At 47.2% G+C, this 19729-nt stretch overlaps 1 protein-coding gene across 1 annotated transcript in view; it reads left to right on the plus strand.

Moving 5' to 3' along the window:
• The window catches only part of LOC116947412 (ras association domain-containing protein 1-like), a 51403-nt gene extending 31909 nt beyond the window's left edge, over positions 1–19494 (plus strand). Inside the window, exons 3-7 of the mRNA XM_032963102.2 lie at positions 4615–4725; positions 5116–5295; positions 5761–5884; positions 10085–10200; positions 10963–19494. Coding sequence (XP_032818993.1) covers positions 4615–4725; positions 5116–5295; positions 5761–5884; positions 10085–10200; positions 10963–11118 — 687 coding nt within the window. The 3' untranslated portion in view covers positions 11119–19494. The remainder of the gene's footprint in view (positions 1–4614; positions 4726–5115; positions 5296–5760; positions 5885–10084; positions 10201–10962) is intronic.
• The last annotated feature ends 235 nt before the right edge of the window (positions 19495–19729 follow it).

Here is a 19729-nt window from a genome sequence, read left to right on the forward strand (position 1 = left end):
CTATCACTCAAACCATGAAGAAGAACCCTCTTGAGGAGCCTTTCAAAACCATCACTTTACCCTACATTGCTGGGATCACAAAAAAGATCTCCAAAATCTTGAATAAACACAAGATCCAGGTCCGTTTCAACACATTACATAAAATCCGTGATCTGGTTCCGTCTGTAAAAGATGTGATTCCGGACATACAATACCCTGGTGTCTACAAACTAAGTTGCCTCTGTGGTAGTAGTTACATTGGAGAAACCAAACGCCATATCTCGGACCGCATTCGTGAACATAAAGCAGACCTTAAACACGGTAGGACCAACACCTCGGCCGTAGCAGATCATTGTTCTAATTCAGTAGGCTCACATGCCATTGACTTTTCCAAGACGGAGGTTCTTTGTAAGCCATCTGGCTTCCATGAGAGATTCGTTCATGAGGCTATCCACATATACAAACACAGAGACAATTTCAACCGAGAAGATGGATTCTATCTTAGCAATCATTGGAAAGATTTGATAAATCATTTCAGTTCTTGATTGATTGTTCACGCTTACAGTGGCTTTCAGACAGCATACATAAAAACAAATTTCGTCTCCCCCCTCCTCTTTTCAAAAATAGATGGACTAGTCCTGGCAAACAGCCAATCGTTGCGCGTGACGCAAACGTTATTTTTATATATATATATAAATAAATATGCCGTTTTCAAAATAAATTTATGCAAACCGACACACCTGATGATGACCGTTTGAGTTATGGTCGAAACGTCGTGAGAATTTGTTATTGTTTTATATATATTTTGTTATTTTGTTGTTTCTCTTCAACGTGACTTTACCGAAAAAACTAAGAATATGAGTCCATCTATGTTCGGAAAACAGGAGGGGGGAGACGAAAAATAATGGATGCGGTCTGAAAGCCACCTTAAGCGTGATCAATCAATTAAGACCCGAAATGGTTGATCAAATCCTTCCAATGATTGCTAAGCCAGAATCCATCTTCTCGGTTGAAATTGTCTCTGTGTTTGTATATGTGGATAGCCTCATGAACGAATCTCTCATGGTAGCCAGATGGCTTGCAAAGAACCTCTGTACTCTAATTGCTAGCCATGATCGGGAAACAAACTCACACTGTCGTGTTCACAGAGCAATGAGCTAACCACTGCTCCTCCGCTCCGACAGAACAGAAACGACGTGAGCTAGGTTCAAACAACAAAAGTGGATTCTTAAACGAAATTGTGACCCTGAATGGTGACCGGTTCATCAGATCGTATTTTATTTCAAACGTGTTGTGCACGCCTGCTGTAAAGACTGCCACAAAATAAATGAACGATCACAATAAAGTTACCTTTTCGGGTGGAAGTGAATGAATTTAAGAATTTTTACTTGGGCCATTTGAGAAAGGAATCCATGCACCTCTTCTGGCGTTGGGTTTACCGTGTCGTTATTGGAGCCTTCTAAGGAGCAACGCAGCTTTCAGGCTGAGCAGCAGGCGTCTCAAATCCACGGGGGTCAAACTCGTCATGAAGGCAGCCAGGCAGGCCATTTAATTAAACAATCACTCGATCAGCCCCTGTGCCAGTGGATGGGGCAATTCCTCCATTCAGTAGCAGATGTGATCCTATTTTGTTTTCATTCGTACACGAATTAAACAATGATCACGCCTCCACAGCGCTGTTCACGCTCTGCTCACGGGCGCTGCAATCCGGAGGTCGCCGGTTCGTGATTTGTTCTCCTGGCGCCGCGGCGCGTTTCTGGGACCCCCTCCCTCTGTCCCCTACCGCGCCGCCGCTGTCCACCCAGCGGTGTGAATGGGTTCACCACCGTCACTCCTTTGGTGGGATGCGTGCGGTGGGGTAAAGTGTCAGTTACCTCCACCATTTCACAGACGAACGTATATATGCATGTTGAACTTTTTTCGCACCGTACATAGCCAACCGGGTTATTCGGAGGTGTGGGGGAAGGACAACAAACTAAACACAAAAAGCAGTTTAAACAAAAATTAGTTTTCAATATAGATTTAAAAGTGCATAGCTCCAGTGGTTTCCTAATATCGGAAGGAAGAGCGTTACAGACAGACGTCTGGCAAGCGTGGAAGAGGAGGCCAAATACTCTTCGGAATGGCTCCCTCGAGCACCGGTGGAGGTCTCTTCCGCAAGCAGTGCCATAAGTGAGCAGTTGCAATGCTGCGCCTTCGCCTGACCGTTTAGCGCAGCTCCAGTAATGCTCTAGGGAAAGGAAAGGTTAGCAATCCCTTATTTATTTTTCGACAATGTAAACATTTTTTTAATTATTTGAATGAAATTAATTTGCGAATTAAACATTTACCGGAAATAGCTGAGGAGGGAGGATATGCAATTTTATTTAAAATAACTTGTAAATTATGAATATCATTCATTCATTATGCACCACCCAGGGGTACTTTATTTATTTATCATCTGTCAAAGAAAGGCTATGTTGGTATTGAGGATAACTCGGTTCACAGTCCTTTATTTAGCTGAGGCAAAGTCCATTATCTCCTTCTGCGGGAGACTGGAGTAAACTGGATTAACTCGGGAACAGGTAGTTTTCTCAGTAAATTATCTGTAAGTAATCTAATCTTGGGGATTTATTCAAACATCTGGCCAGCTGTGATGTGGTTAAAGCTCTCTTTGTACAATTATAAGGTTGTGAACTGGCATCGCGGTCCAAATACAAAATATTAGTAGCAACATCGCCCCCTGCTAACGGGACTGTGTCCCTCTGTGACACACGGCGCCTGTGTGATGGTACTGTAAGAAAGAGGCAAATACCAAATACACCACCACTCCATGTCAATCGCATCACAAATGAGCGCCACGCATGGCTCAATTGAACCTGGAGACGTGATTGTAAGACAATGTGGTTCTACGCAGTGGCTCACTCCCGCACAGCAACCAGCCAGTGGGTCTCTAATATCCAATAGAGCACAAACAACAGCACTTGCTAATAACACTCCCATGGAAATTACCGGGAGACTGTGGGACTTGAACTGTGAGCCTAATGGCTCGTTAACGAACACGCCAACGAGTTGAGCCATCTCTCCTTGCTCAGCGACTAAATGCCACCGCTGAATGGAGTCGCCCGATGCCGATGTGTGAATAGGGTAGTGCTGTTTGCGAGCGATGCAAGAGGTGTGGAGATGAATGGGGATGAATGTTGAATGACACATTTAGTGTGTGCACACAAACTTGTTCTGTGCATGGATACGAGAGTAAATGATGCCGTTGAATACGAATGTGAATTGTATGCCCAGTAAAATCACGGGAATGCATGACATTGAATGTTCTTGGGTGAGTGATTGTAAGTGTATGACGTAGTGAGAGTGCACGTGTAAATGATTGCTCACGCGAAATAGATTTCTCTAAGACGATGGTACTTTGCAAGCCTACTGGCTATCAACAAAGATTCGTTCATGAAGCCATCCATATATACAAACACAGACACAATTTCAACCGAGAGGATGGTTATAAACTGAGGAATCATTGGAAAGATGTCATCAACCACTTTGGGTCATGACTTGATTTGTGTTTTCTTGTCAACCTCCACCGTCAGCAGTGTGGGTGCAATGCCCCCTATCTCTACCCCCTCTCTCTCCCCCTATCTCTAACCCCTCTCTCTCCCCCTATCTATACCCCCTCTCTCCCCCCCTATCTCTACCCCCTCTCTCGCCCCCTATCTCTACCCCCTCCCCCCTTGTCTTCTCCTACATTAACATCAGCTGCCCGCCCATGCTTCTGACACACTTGGACTACGCCCATCTCTGAACCTTTATAAACAGTTTGCCTTTGGCGGCGAACCCCTCCCCTTTTCCTGATGACGACCGCTTGTGTTGCGATCGAAACGTCGTGGGTTTTTTGTTTGTATTTTCTATCTACGTGACTTTACCGAAATAACCAAAGAATCTCATCAAGTTTAAAGATGAGTAATTTTCATGAGTGACCCGGGAATTTCCTCTTTCAGTAGAGAGTGATGCTTGCTGAGTACAGTCCCAATTGATTCATTTGCGGGTATTGTAGTTTTCAAATTTCACAAATGTAACCTTGACGCTGGCACACAAACGGCCTACTCAGGGATCTCTAAGATCCGCTGTGAAGCAGGCAGCGCGTAGTGTTGTGGTCATAATTATCGTCGTCACCCGTGATCATTCCACTGCTGGGTGAATGGTTTCCCAAAAATCCATTTCCATCAACCAAAGTCCCGCTATGTGACAATCCCGTCAGGATGTACACACACATACACCACCCTGATTCCACCACTCCATCTCCACGGTGGACGTGCTGTCGTGCACATTCTCTCCTTTGGTGGCCGCTCTGTCAGCCTCCGGACTTCATCGTCCCCTTCAGCATCGAATCCGGACCAAGCCTGCTTGCTTTTTGTCACAGCCCTGCAATTGCTCACTCATGATATTAGGCCCACTCTTCAACGCTTGCAAGCCATCTTCGATTTCAGCAATTGATCTCTATAATTTAAAACAAACGTCTTGTACATGTTACAGGCGATGAGCATTCTTGCACATTTTATGTACAGCCCCGAGCACTAGACCTGTTGATGTGCTGCGCGCCACACCGAGGACGGTCGATCGGCTGACCGGTTTATCGTGCAAACGTCACAGAATGGGAACGTGGAGCCGCCCTCGACGAAAGCGGAGCTGCCTCGTGAGGAGGCGGAGGAGAAGATCTCCTCGTTCAACCACGCTGCACCCCGCAGCGCGCACATGACGCTGGTGAGACGCTCCGTGAGCCACCGACCCGCGCATGCACACGTGTCGCGTCCGTGTATACAACGACAACAACAACAGTCTCATTCGTTCACAATGTACGTATGTTGAACTTCATTTGTGCAGTACGTGGCCAACCGTGTCGCAATAGTGACAGCGGTAAGGAGTCGTGCGTTCTTGATAGAGCCACCCTCTTGACCTCAACAAGCACACCGACCTTCACCGCAAGGCGTCTTTGGGCAGAGGCAAACCCCCACTCGGAGTGGCAGCCACCCGCGTGGGTTCGCCAGGCTAATGCCAGAGCGCGGCGGCGACCCTGGTGGCGCCCCACCGCGGCTCCACTCACCTGCTGCGTGTCCTTGCTCCCTTTGTTCCGGACGGCCGCATCCCCTCCAGCAACCGGACGGCAGCTTCACGGGATTCATCGAGGTGCAGCTCAAGTTCCGCAGCGTCGACGGCTCCGAGAGGGAAGCTGGAGCTGGCCGGGAGAGCGGCGGTGATGGCGGCGGCGGCGCTACCGGTGCTGCCCGCAAGCTCAAGAGGCGCTCGGCACGTAGCGGAGAGAGCACTAAGCAGGTACGGCGCTGGCGACCACAAAGGTTGAATGAGAATAGGGTGGCAAGCGACAAGGCCACGGTCGGTGACAGAGGGGAGTGGTAAACTGGCACTGGCCTATTGAACCCCAGTCTACCATAGCCCTGACAGCCAGTCTGACCGCTTTCGATTACCATGGTAGCCAATCAGGACCTAGCACGAAACTTAACCCCTGACCCTATCCCAGCACCGAACCTAACCTCGCTTTTCTCCTCCTGTGGCTGACCGACTCTCCTCTCCGTTTCTCTTCTTCTGTCGCGTGCGATGGAAGTGGCGATACGTTCAGGAAACTAAATGCCAATGTCGAGGTCTGCCGGTGATGACGAGAGGAGAGAGTTTGTGTCGCGCAGATTCTCTCTGTGCTTGAAGTGTCTTCGTATACCCCATCTCTATTTGTTAATTAACTCTGCGCGCTCCCCTCCCCGCGGCGCTGCCGGCATATCCCAGGTTCACTTGAGCAGCCGGACGAGCGCCCTGGAGGTGTCCGAGGCCCTGGTCGCTCGCTTCCGCAGCGGCAACTCCCTGCAGCCACGCTTTGCCCTCTTCAAGTGCACACAGCGCGACGGACAGGGTGAGCTCCGCTTAGCCCGACGCGTCCTCGTCGCTTGCGATCTTCGCTCCCTGCAGGGACGCTTCGGCAGTTTCCCGTGGTTCTTTGCCGGAGGGTCCCCCCATCGCCGTGTTCGGCCAAATCGTTGAGAACCCCGATGGAGGCGATTCCCCCGCTCAGGCGAGCGAAGGCACGGCGGCCGACTCCCTCGGGGCCTGCGCGTCTTTGTCGGAGAATTTAGGCCAGGGGTGGAAATTCCACATTCCCGTGAAGTGGCCCAGTATTCATAGCAAAGCCACTGTTGTCTTTGAACAAAGTTGTACTAATTTTATTGAACGATGATGGATGAGAGGCCGAGTGAACTTCCCAGCTGGTTGTGGTGCCACCTGACCAGCTATGCACAGGTGCAGGGCGTGTAGCGATGTGTTGACGCATCAAGTGATATTGATTCCTAAGCTCGCGATACGCGCAGGGAACCATCTAAATTTCCGCAATGCATTGCATTGCCAGGACGATGAAACGGTACGCCCCCTGACTAAGCTCCATCTGTCCTGTCTGTACGGGATAGAGCATTGCCACCTCACACGCGTAGGTATTCTCCAACTGCTCCGATTTACTCCCACATATATAAACGCTCATAATTAATTGGCTGAAAACATCTTTATAACATATGCACCTCCGTGCGTTGCAGATTACGCAGCGCTGTCAGATGCATTTGCGTGAATGGCGGTACTCTATACGAATTTTTACCGTACATTGCTTTTTGCGTAAGGTTGAAGCAGCCTCAACTGAGTAGTATCTGGTGTGGTGTGTAAACATCGCCACTTGGCAGACAAAGGCAGTCAGCTTTGTGTGGTGCTGCCCACATCACCCAGCTCTTTTCCAATTCCGGCCTTAATAGGTGCTCCTTAACAGCACTTTCCCCCGTGGTCTCCGAGGCTAATGGGGGATCTGTGTAAGTAAACTCCGCGTGTGTACAGCCCGAAATCCCTTGACACAAACAAACCCCTTTATGGCCACGTGGCTTCACACTGCACACAGGTCTCTTAAACCATCTCTCGACACACACGGTGTTGTTTTAGGGCATGTTAAGCACATTCCCCGTCGTTTAAGGCTTCGGAGTTTAAATCACGCAAAAGAGAAAAACGGTGGATTGGAAAAAATTATTCCAAAGTATCGAGAGGCTGTGGATGTGAGCGTGCGAGTGAGCGTGTGCCCTTGTCACGTGACGATGGCTGCTGCTGCTGTTGCTGTACAATGGCAGAGGCGTCGTGCCGACTCCACCACAGTTCGGTGGTAGCCTTTGCAGCCCCGGCGCTTTGTGTAGATGATAATTGCGGAGTTAAGTGCAATGTAAAATTGAGTTCAAATCGTTTTGTGCAAATGCAGCTTGATGCATGTATTTAATAATTATTGAGTGGTATTATTCCTGAGGTTGTGTAAAAAATGATTTAAGTTTTAATCAGTCTGCATACCTGATGACTTCAGTCTTTCACAACCCCCAGTCTTTTCCACGCTGCGCATATGGCAAGAGCATCTGGAATTCCGAGCGCATACTTTCCAGAATTTCCTTGACTCTCCGATTAAACGCTCTGCATCACACCACCTTGACTTAACGAATCGTAACTAATTACATGAGCCGTCCGTAATGCCAGAGCATGTGTGGACACATAAGCCCACGTGTGCACACGCACTCACGCACGCACACAGTGCTTCCAATCTCATCAATTGTCAGGCAAGGGCTGTTTGCGAGCAGCTATGAAGGGCAGTACAGGTGGTGTTCAGTGCAATTTATGCCCAGCTGCTTTTATCTTCCCACTGCTGATGTTGACACTGATTAATTATCTTAGTTTTTACGGAAGGGGAAGAGTGCTGACCGAATTTGAGAGACTGGTCACTGCCGTTCCCTGATGTGCGCACATTTTTTTCCGACGCGATATTCTCCTTGAGATCAAGAAGTCATCAGGGCCAGTGCCACCGATGCTGCCACACATTGCCGTCACTTCTTGCCTATTTCCAGATCCTAGTACTGTCGCACAGTTCATATTTGACCTCCGAGGTCTGCTCAATAAAATTCAACCGTCTGGCTCGAGGTCTTCCCCTGGGTCTCCCTCGCTGGGTGCCCTGTCCGCCGTCTCGGTGCCCCCCACCGCCACCCTGCACACGTGCCCCACACAAAATACTTTCAGTGTTACTCATTTATCAACCATGGATGGATGATGGGATTTTGGTAATTTTATACTGAGTAATTTTATAAACTGCTGCAGGAAACCTTCTTGCTGTACTGCCACCTCAGCCCAAAAGGTTCCAGGTCTCAAGCACAACATGATATCTGCATGATCCACCAACCCTTCAATAAGTACTGCATTACAGACGTGTCATGCCTTACACGTGTTTATTGTGTCAGAGTCACTTGGGATTAAATGGCATCTTATTTAATGATAATTGACAATTTTAGGATAGAACATTTTTCTAAAAAGCTCAACAACACCGGTGACCTAATTTAAGTTTGATCAAATATGTGCCGAATGTGAAACTCCGTACAATTTTCGTAGTTTTCCATTTGGCTCATGACCTCCGGGGGCCATTGCTACAAATCAAGGTTAAACAGCGGAATTCCACGCAGGAAGTTGGAGGCTTTTGTTGAAAATACCTTCACCAAAACGGGTCATTCAAGAGGCTTAGCCCAGAAAAGAGTCAAAAGTGTAATTGAAAGGTTCTCTTGGCTCAAATGTCACAGTGGTCAAGAGTCGGTGGTGTTTATCTGTAGGACGACCGATGTTGACTGTCCACAAAGTGGTACTTGTTTTACAAACGATAGAGGGATGATGGGCTCATTTTGTCCCCGACTGCATTTGAACGTTTCACCTTCCAAATGTGAGCCATGTGCTCTACCTGCAATGCCACCTGAACCAGATGAATAATGAACACTGTTGGTGCGTCTTTCATTGTGAGTATCATCTCCTGCTTTAAGGTTGTGCTCATTTTGACAGTGGTGGAAAATAATTCTCAGATTTTCAAGTCCACGTTTCAGGCACTGTCAACAGACCCCTTAAAATATCAGATGCACCTAAGCTGCGTTACCCACACAGCTGCAATCAGACACGCGGACAATGTCGAACGGCGCTTATCCGGCACCCTCGTTTGCCTTTGGGACTTAGGGCTGCCGCAGATTTCTAAGCACGCTCCTTATTCCCAAAGCTGCCTGATTGGCTGCCTGTCTGGCCAGCTGGTGAGGGTTACCACCTCTGCGGTACCAAAAAAATGTACACGTGTCATGAGAATGAGAATATGTTACGGTACAGAAGGGTACATTACTGCGAATAATCGCGTTGTCCAGAGTGGCGTAATATCATTGTTGTTATTATGCATCTGACAACAACCGGGACTTTCACTTCCCCCGGGAAAACTTAAATATTTCTTAGGGCAGCAACTACCCCAAAACTATTGGCGTCCTGGAAAATCCAGGACAGGTGGGAACCCCCCAGCCGGCCAGCTGGCGGTGCCGGCTGGCTGGGACAGCACGTTGCCTATTTAAGGAAGGCGGCTGGGAGCGGGGAAGGAGCGAGGGCTGGGTACGCCGCCGCTGCATGCAGACGCCAGCCATTCCTGAGCGCCGGCCAGGAGACACGGAGGTGGAGCCCGGCTCAAGTGGCTTCGTTCCGCTGCGATTGCACAGGGATAGCCCGTTCGACGAGCGGCGTAGATGTAATGCAATCACGATGTCTTGGTAACCTCCGGCCAAAAAGGTGAAGTACAGGAAGTCAGAGTGTGTGGTGCACATTCCACGTGCGTCACTCCGACTTCCTGGTGGCTTACCTGAAGATGCTTGACGCAGTTCCAAGCAGACCGTCATATCTAACTTGTCGGTGAGCTGAAATGACGCTTGACACGTTGAACACTTGTACACGTGGACATTTCATTTGCGTGGTGGCTATATTGGGTGGTGGAGGGTTTCACGGCATAAATTTAGCCAGATCATTACCTCACCTTCCCCAAAAATGAATTATGAATCATGATATCGGCTGTGATAGCCTATCACGTTAAATAAACAACTTCCTTGCCATCTGAACCTGACCTGTTCCATTGAGCGCATTAAACTGTGACGCAGTCCCTTTGGCTTCACATCCCGCACGGCTACATTTGCACGCTCGGAAGAACAACAGGAGCGTGGTGGCGGTGCCGCTACGCCTCACGGTGCGTCTGCTCTGTGTCTGGCAGGCTGCCATCGCAAGCTGGGCGACGCGGAGCGGCCGCTGCTGGTGAGGCTGCTCGCCGGGCCCGACCCCAACGCGCTCAGCTTCCTCCTGCAGGAGAACGAGACCAGAGAAGTTATCGTGAGTGGGAGAGACTATCCGATCTTTGTTCACCTCGGTTAACAATCACAAAAGCAATACAAATACAATCAGGTGCAGCAGTTAAGCAAATAGCATCGGAACCAACACAAAAACTGCGTCACTCGACAAATCAAAAATGATGTACGAACACAAATCGAAGTTAAATGTTTAATTTCTGTGACTGTGCTTGCATGCCTCTGTGGGGTTGTGCACGTGTGATGGTGTAGGCCTCCCCTAGCCCTAGGTAGACTCAGCCTCAAATTAGTACCTGTTGTAGTGTGTAACATTACTAGGGAGACAAAGGTGGCCGGGCGTGGTGTTGGCCACCCATCCCCTCGTGCTGATCTGCTCTTCATAGGAGCTCGCTAACAGCACTTGCCCCAACAATATGTTAAGGCTACACGGGGAATCTTTGTCTTTTGGTTGTGTGCCTATGACAACATCACACGGAATGTGTCCCATCTCGTCCCATCTCGTCTCGGAAACTAAGCAGGAATTGAGTGAGCCTGGACAGTGCCCAGGTGGCCGACGGGCATGCACAGACAGGGAGTTGCCATTGGCTGCGAGGGGCTACATGGTGGAATGTACAGAAAAATCCATTGCTGTACTGTACTGCTTCCATCTCTGTGCTTCCCACAAGCACCAACCCACACACATGCAGATGTGCACACGTGAACGCTCTTATGGCTCGTGTGCGCACGCGCATAATCGCGTGCCCGTGAATACAGTAGCACGCAGAACTCTTTGCATCCGCGTGTGCAGTGGGAAGCGTTCTCCATCCCGGAGCTCAAGAACTTCCTGAGGATCCTGGAGCGCGAGGAGCGGGAGCACGTGCGGCGGGTGGAGGAGAAGTTCTCGCGCTACCGCGGCCTCCTGCGGGACGCGATGGCGGGCGGCGGCGCTCCGTCGCACGCCTGAGCGGCCGGCCGCCACCTCCCGCACGCGCCGTGGGATTGGACCGACTCGGCGGCCGATTTGACGAACGCGGCCTCAAGAGGCGGCGTCGATGGACAGGAGATGAGGAGGCCGTCCCTGTGGCGAGGGTCGGCCTTCCTTTCGAGCCATAGTGGCCCGCGAGGCCCACCGCCCGTGAGCGGCCGCATGGTCTCTGTGGCCTGCACCGACTTCCATGGGTTGGGGCTGTGACGTCATGATGAGCAAATGCGTAAAATGACATAATCACAATCACCAAAAAAAAGACGTTTTTATTTATGCGGAACGAATACAGGTAATGTTACTTCCACAGGTTCACTTGCTTTTTGTTAAGGAGTAAAAATTATTGGAAGGCTTTAATTAAATTAATTATTTGTGTTATTATAATTTTGGATTGTTTGCTTTTGGTACATTTTTTTGTGTCGACTCCAAATAATGATGACTTTTTTGGAAATGAAGGTAGCTGCTTGTTTGTTGGTGTGAGTCTGTATGTGAAGTGGTGGCCTCGTGGTTAGCACATGCACTATGATCCTGGTTACCCAGGTTCTATTTCTGGCCCTGAATTTCCAATGAAATTAATAACTGAACCAAACTTGGTCTGAGACTCCCCTTTGGCAAACTCGGCATAGAATTAATACTCGGTGTTATGTGGCCCACATTAACGAGAGGAAACAAAGGTGGCCAGGAATGTCGCTTGCCACACCTTTGCAGGCTTTGCTGGCCTTAGTGCTTGATAATCGCAATTGCCCTGGCAGTTCATGAGGCTCAACAGAGGATGTTTGTCTCGCTGCGTGCGTGGAGAGCGGCAGTGCAGCAGTTATCACACCGCTTTATGAACCCAGAGACTCGAGCTTCATTCCCTTTTACGGCCAACTTCAGGGCAAATATCTGAACCGGTCCTGGGCCTCGCCTCGGTCAACTCAACCTTATTTGAGTACCTGGTGCGGTGTATAAACATCACTATTGGGGTGACAAATGCTGCCGGGCGTGGTGATAGCCACACCACCCCCTCTTGTGCTGCATCCGCCTTCATAGGTGCTGCTCGCTAACGGAACTTGCCCCAACAGTCTGTCACGACTATACGGGGAGTCTTTGTGTGTGTGCTTGCCCACATAAGCGACCATTTCGTCTTCACCTTGCGATGTCTGTGATGCTGTGAAGTTGCAAGTCGTACGGTGGGCTACGTGGGCCTATCCCAGAAACTCTGTGCTTCTTTGCATCATCTACAACGTTTACCGCTTGCAGATATAGTCGCTGACCTATGCTTCTTCCTACCGAGACAATCTATACCTGTGTCTAAGTGAGTGTGTGTATGTGTGTGATGTATGCGAAGTGTGAGTCCTACAATGGACATGCTAACATTTGACTCGTGACATCGGCTCTCAAGAGAGCTCTTCGAGTAATTCTTTACGTACAGACACAGGCCCGAGCGAAGCTTTGTAGCTTAGCCATACGTTGTAAGGACGGCGATGTGCGGGTGAATGCTTACAAGGAATAGAGCGATATCTTGACTCCAAAGTGCTTTCCCCTTGTCCCTGAAATGGGCACCACTGAGTTGGATGGACTGCACTCTTAAAGCTCAAGCAGATAGTGCTGAGTTTGATGTCACCGATTGGACTCTGGGGGCACAACTGAAGTCAAGCACCGTGATACAATGTGCATTTTATTTCCCTGCTCAAAGTAGATGGTTATAAATTATACTGCCAGGAAATATCATTCATCATAATCATCGTTATCAGACAGTCAATCTACTGTTGGATGAAGGTTTCCCCAAGGCGTCGCCAACTCCCACGGATATGCGATGTAACAATTCACTGAGCAGCTGCAAACGAGCTCTCTTCATCGCTCCATTTTGGTGGCTGTTCTCCATTCCGAACTATTTCTAGAATATTCTTGTGGTGGTGACGAGTCGGTCCACGGTGCCCACCGCTATTGATTCACCACCCAGTTAAGCAGCCTCACGAGGTATGATGATGATGCTAGGTCATGGTGATGATAAGTCATTCCTCACAGGCAGTCGATACCAATTGTGTCCCGTGATGTTAGCACAGTAGTTATCTTCATGAAATCCACGCAACATATTTTTCTATTCTCTTCAAGCAGAGAACAATTGAAATGCCCCCTCCATCCATCCATCAACCAAATAACCTTCAAAGGCTCGCATTTCACAAGGCGTGGCCAGTCCCATTTCGGGTGCATTTTATGAGCAAAGCCATAACCGCATTATTAGTATGACTTTAAAAAAATACGTTATGCTTTCAACTCAAATTTCAAAAACACACCCGACGTCGTCTGGGAATTATACAATACACGCACTGAATTACACGTTGCATTTATCTCCAAACCTATAGACTCGCTCGCCAGCATTGGCCTACCCCCGGGTATCACGGCGTCTCTTCCTATGGGTGAGCAGACTCGGCGGTGGGTGACATGCGTTCGTGGTTGTGCGTATTTGCTGGGAGCTTATTCGATAGAAACTTTGGTGCTTTCCACTTGGCAGCAGCCGACATGGCCTTAGTAGCCCTTAGCTTGTCCTTTGCTGGCTTCAAGTTGTGGCACCTGTGCATTTGTCATTTTCAATGACTTCGTCTCGTGCAGTCGGTCTCTGTTGCTTTCATGAGATGTAGCCCAGTGGCTTTTTAGTTTTCCCAAGGCTTCCTGGGTGGGAAGCGTGGCTTCTGCGTGACCTGTGGTGGTCACGTGCTTCGTGTCATCGACAGAAACCATTCTGCTTGCGCACTCCCTGCCAGTCTCGCCGTCCGATATTCAGAAGTCGCTCGCGTGTATGGTGGAGAGAGACTTAGCTTTATTTATTTTCAAATATGAATGCTGGACATGTCCGTGGAGGTGCGCGCATCTCCCAGCAGAAATAAAGCAGCGCCCTTGAAGGGAAGAGCAAATCTTTTGAGAGTTAGCGATTTAAAGAAGAAGGGACAGATAATTGTATTGATGACGTGTGGTGTAGTATTTGCTTTTATCCTGGAACGTGGAGTTGGCACATGCGCTCTGTCTTCTTAAAGAGCAGCCAAGGGATCTTGAATATGCACAGTGAGAAGGTCCTTGTGTCCCTTCACAAGGACAGCACTTCTTACAGCACGGAGCCCCTGGTATTTGGGATATCAAGAGGACTGGCTCAAAAGGGAGTGTACCCTCTTTCTTCTGAGCAACCACCATAACTTTACATCATTAGACCTCCTTTGCCAGTACCAAAATGTAATAATAGGGTTTTTCCCCTTTTTTCTGGCAACAAAACTGAAACCTTTTTACGAGGATTCATGTCTGCATTAACCACAATACCTGCAGTCAAAATGCAAACAAAAAACATACTATGATAATATATGCATTGTCCCTGAAACTGATTGGTCTTCTGGCGTCATGTGGTCGACCACCAATTGGGTCGAGGCTCAAAAGAAAGCCGTCCGTTGGTGTGGACCAATCAGTTTCAAGGACAATGCATATATTATAGTATGTTTTTTGTTTGCATTTTGACTGCAGGTATTGTGGTTAATGCAGACATGAATCCTCGTAAAAAGGTTTCAGTTTTGTTGCCAGAAAAAAGGGGAAAAACCCTATTAATACACCATCACTTTGTTAATCAACATTTTTTCATCTGCTGATCCTGAGCCAGTGATGGAAATTCCACATTCCTGTGGCGGGGTCAAATATATCAACATAAAAATGTCATTTAGACACTACCACCGAATCGTGCCGCCTAACAAAGCGGTATCCGTGTTACTGACCCCAGAGGATGGTGACGGAATGCGATGGCTCTGTCCAGGATTTGAGCTTGTGTGTCATTGTCGGGAGTTATTCTGCCAACTGAGCTGTGTCCCAGCCAAAAGCAATGTTTATGGTCACATTTGACAGCAAATACTACTACAGTTATTAATGATGATGATACTAGAACGGGTGGTAATCGTAAAGTGGCTTTGCAAGCAGCACCCTGAATGTACATGCCCACCTCGTTACACTGTCATGTCGTAAATACGACCCTGTTCTTTTAAGTGTGTTGTTATTTTTATATTTAGAGGATGGTTTAAATTGTTAGTCAAGATCAATGTGAACTGTTAAACTTGTTTGTGCATTTTCAGTCGGTCAACTCTTTGTTAGATGTATTTAAAGATATCAGACAATGTAAATAAAATATGGTACAGTGGTTGTCCTATGTAGACTGGCCACCGCCATAGGAATGTGGAATTACTACCACTGGCTCAGGGCTGCCAATGGAGATAATTTTCAGCAATTTTGGCTTTAACTTGAAGTACAGTATATATATTTTATTGAATATATTGATTTGAATATTGTTTTGATTCTTAGGATGAAAAAGGAAAGGATGCTATGAAGCTCCTGATCGATTGCCTTGGTGCAAACTCGCCAGGTGTGGCGAAATCTGATTTGCTGTTCGGACATGCAGGTAGAGACTTAAATCTCAGCTTCACTGATTTGATTGGTTACCTTGTTCTTCAGACAACGCTTTTTGACCGAAGCCAATTTGTTGGGTTCAGGTCTCACCAGTGCTGGTGGTATTTAGCTGCCTTGGGTTGGGTGAAGGTTTAGAACCTGAGATTTGAAATGAGCAAGGATTTAATACCTGGATGGAGTAAGGCCCCTCTCTTCTTTAAAAGAGTGAGCTTTTTAATTTTTTTGTAATTTAAATGTGTTTGATCCATAATTCTGGTTGTAATTTTTTTTTATATAATTAAAATGTAAGGTAGTTTTTAAAAAAAATATTAAACGTGGTTTCTTTATGACAAAGCATGTGGTTATTTGAGGAAGTAGATACAATAGGTGACGATTTACGGAAGGAGTTTGATATGTGTGAGACAGAGGTGATCTTGCAGTATTGTGAAATATACTCAAGGGAAGGTGATACAGGTTTAAGGTCTTTGTAAGTTGCCGATTTACGGAAGGAGTTTGATATGTGTGAGACAGAGGTGATCTTGCAGTATTGTGAAATATACTCAAGGGAAGGTGATACAGGTTTAAGGTGTTTGTAAGTTGCAAGATGGTTGGTGGTGGGAGACATTTCGATTGTACTCAGAAAGGGAATTGTGTTGAGAGAAACCGTAACGATGGCTGAATACTGCTGTATTGAAGAGTTGTGGGCGACCGGGCATGTTAAGTTGCCCTCCACGGTTATAAGCAGTTGGTACGTTATAACAAAATCAGTGCTGTGAATTAGGCAGCAAGATTTGTCACTGCTCTCAGTTATAGCTGAGATGCACGTTATCACATTTGTGTAATATAAAAGTGATGTCTTTAAACGATACATGAGAGAATTGGAATTCAAATGAGAGATATACACACAAGTCTACTGTTTATAAACGGAGGGAGCTGGAACTCAGAATTTATCTGCGTGGGTGGACACCAAACGGCCCTGGTGGTGGTGCCTCCGCACCCCCCAAACTGCACGCGTCCCTGGCCACAGCGTGGCAGCAGCAGCGGCGGCCTCGCTCGATACGCCGCCTACCCGCTAAGCCAAGACTGTGAAACCAGTAGTAGTACATTTACATAGGCCAAAGGATGTGCAATATGTTTGAATCAAAGGCTATTATTGATGTACTGCCCAAATCCGGTCCTTCGGCTTCTCGCGCTTGTGTGAGTCTTCTCTGCTTTCTTTAACTTATTGTTCATTCTTTATCGACTGCATTCGCGCCAGATGTACCAGATGTCGTCGTCGCCCTTCACTGCGAGTCTTTAAATCGCTTCCTCCCCCCTGCTGCTGCCGCATGGAATGTAGCCCCGTGTCATCTCTTGTTGGCTGGCTGGAGCTACTGATGATGGACAATGAAGTGTTATGTGGCCCCGTGTCATCTCTTGTTGGCTGGCTGGAGGTACTGATGATGGACAATGAAGTGTTATGCTGAAGACTTGTAACGCATTGCTCTGCTTCTTGTCGATGGGGGTTGAAAGCCATCCATCCCTCTGAACGGACAATGCCTGACGACGATAATGTATTGTCTAAAATCCAGGGGTGGATTCGTTAGCTAATGGGAGTGGAGTTTATCTTATGACCTTGGATAACCATGGTAGGATGGGAGTGAAACTGAGACGCTGGCACTTATACATTGCCACGAGCTATGATGCATGTTTGCTGTTTGCAGACAGAGCTATGCGATGGTACCGAGCGGAGGACTGGCAATAATAATAAGAGTACAGTTGTATTGCGCTTATATTTTTTACAAATGCTGCATTGTAGATTCTGGATCGTTGTACTCATGGAGATTAATCAGGGTATTTTAACATTGATGATTCTATAACCGGTTTACGGATGACATCACGAATAAAAATGCATGTTTGAGCAAGTACTATGGTGTCATTTCACGCAAAATAGAAACTCGAGTTGTTTACATTAAAAGTGTAAATCTGTGGAAGGTGAAACACGTGGCGCTGTTGCTGATGTTATCAACATGTGTGCAGCAAATCGTGTTTATGGGCATGTGGTAATGATTGAGAAGGATTCCTCGATATGGGTGCTCAAATACGTGCCTGCTACCGGCGGTGATGTTTTATTATGGCGATTCATAATGGCCACATCAGGGCACCGAAAGCACGTTGAGATCCCGATTTAAAATGTGGGCCTCAGTTGCCCGTGATCAGACTGGGTTCTCGATTGCAGAGAGTTGGTGTTGGTCTAAGCCTGGTCACTGACGACACAAAAAAGTCCCAGAATAATAATAGTTGTTTCACGACATTGTGAATATTCCAGCTGAGGAATAGAGAACTAATGTAGGTGCATTACCATTTGATGAATGCTGTCTGCAGGACCACCTTTTGTGGATCATAAGCCAAAGTCATTTACCATTGTCATCTGGTAGGCCATTCTCTAACACAAGGTGAGGTGTAATGCTCGATCCGAGAATTCTAATGAATTCCTTTGCCTTGTGACCTGATGCTGATAGCACAATCGAATATAATTGGAACAGGATCGGTATTTAAAGAGTTTTGCCAGGCAATTACTGGTGTTCAACTAATCGCGTTGTCATAAAAAGCATATATTTCCACTTTCGCGTTTTGCCATTTGGATCGTTTTCTAAGCAGTATCATAGTTATTTGATTGATAGAATCAGACTGTGCCAGCATAGGACTAACAAAAGCTTTGTTCTGTTCGTCGCATCGCCTCCCTCATTTACAAGCAAAAATCCGTTTAATTTTAAGTTTGTCAGTGTCGTTTTCTGTTGCGTTACATTTCAAATTTAACATCAGAATTTCTGAAATGCTCAAATAAACAGAACAATCATCAGATTATCTGGCAATGACTTTCAGTGTAACCGAATGCTCGGCTTCTTAAGTCAGAAATGTGAGGCTGCCTATGTGCCCTGTAAAATGAGCAGTTGGAGAACACATGTCATACCTTTCAACCCCTTATCAGTGCCTACCTTGTTACAGACCAATTCAGATCTTATTGGTCAACCCGTGCCCTTATAAAACTTAACGTTCATCCGACAGTCTCATCACAAGGGATAAACACAAATAGACAACACATGGCTGAAAGCTTTCGTGACTGCAGGAATTCAAATTATTTGGGTCTTTCGGTAAATCCACGTAGATAGAAAAAAGCAATACAAATTTCACGACGTTTCGATCGCAACACAAGCAATCGTCATCGCATGATGACGACTGCTTGACGGTTGCTCGTAACGGCTGTATGGACCTGAACTCAATTTTTCTGTACAAGAATATGGGTTAACCGTATGGGTTGACATGTATGCTATGTTGAGTGAGCTGTCAAATATATTCTATCCATAAGATATGTTTAATGGCTTAGATCGCGTAAATATAAATGTGTCAAACCCGCTGCCACCCGACATCCAATTAATAAGGTTCAGCACACCGGTGTGTTGGAGAGTAAAACCACAACATTTACAATTAAAGTACGACGTTTCGCCGGGTTTAACTACACATTTATATTACCGCGATCTAACCCACAAACCTGAATATTGGTCGCAAAAGCCGACGTGTTAAACCAAAATTATATTATATGCGGTCGCAATCCACTCGTCTTGGGAAGCTCAAATACGGAGTCCAAAGTGCGGCAGATCAATATCCTTGCGGTTCTGCAGCTGTTGTTTTGGCCGATTAACAACGGGCGAACACCGTATTCTCTGGATTTAGATGCCCTGGAAAGTAAGAGATGTACCCCTAGCTTGTGTTGATAATTTAACACAAATCGGGTCCAGCACACAAAACGCGATTTAACACACTGTCGAGAAGCACGTTGCGTCAATCTGCAGAATCCGGTGTTCCCATCGGCGTTTTCTGGTTTTGATATTTTACTAAGGACCAGGTTATCACATCTTCTTGTGCTTACTGATCGCGTGTTACAATAGCATGTGCGCGCAATAAAGTGCATCTACTGTAGCTCACACGTTTCACCGCCTCTCGACACACAACGTGGCCGTGAGTCTCCGTGAGGTGTCACATGCACCGTCTTCATGCCACTCAGGAGCTCAGCGCCAGCCATTGACGTGCAACAGACGTATCAACACAACAGTCCTACGACGCGCTACTTTTCCTACGTTGTGTGCATCCCAATGCGAGTGATTAGGAGCAGGACTTTACTGACATTGCCGAGCAAAGGTGCCCGAAATGTTGG

This window comes from Petromyzon marinus, chromosome 30 (genome assembly GCF_048934315.1).
Source record: "Petromyzon marinus isolate PM22_M1 ecotype Great Lakes invasive population chromosome 30, UKy_Petmar_22M1.pri1.0, whole genome shotgun sequence".
Lineage (NCBI taxonomy): Eukaryota > Metazoa > Chordata > Hyperoartia > Petromyzontiformes > Petromyzontidae > Petromyzon > Petromyzon marinus.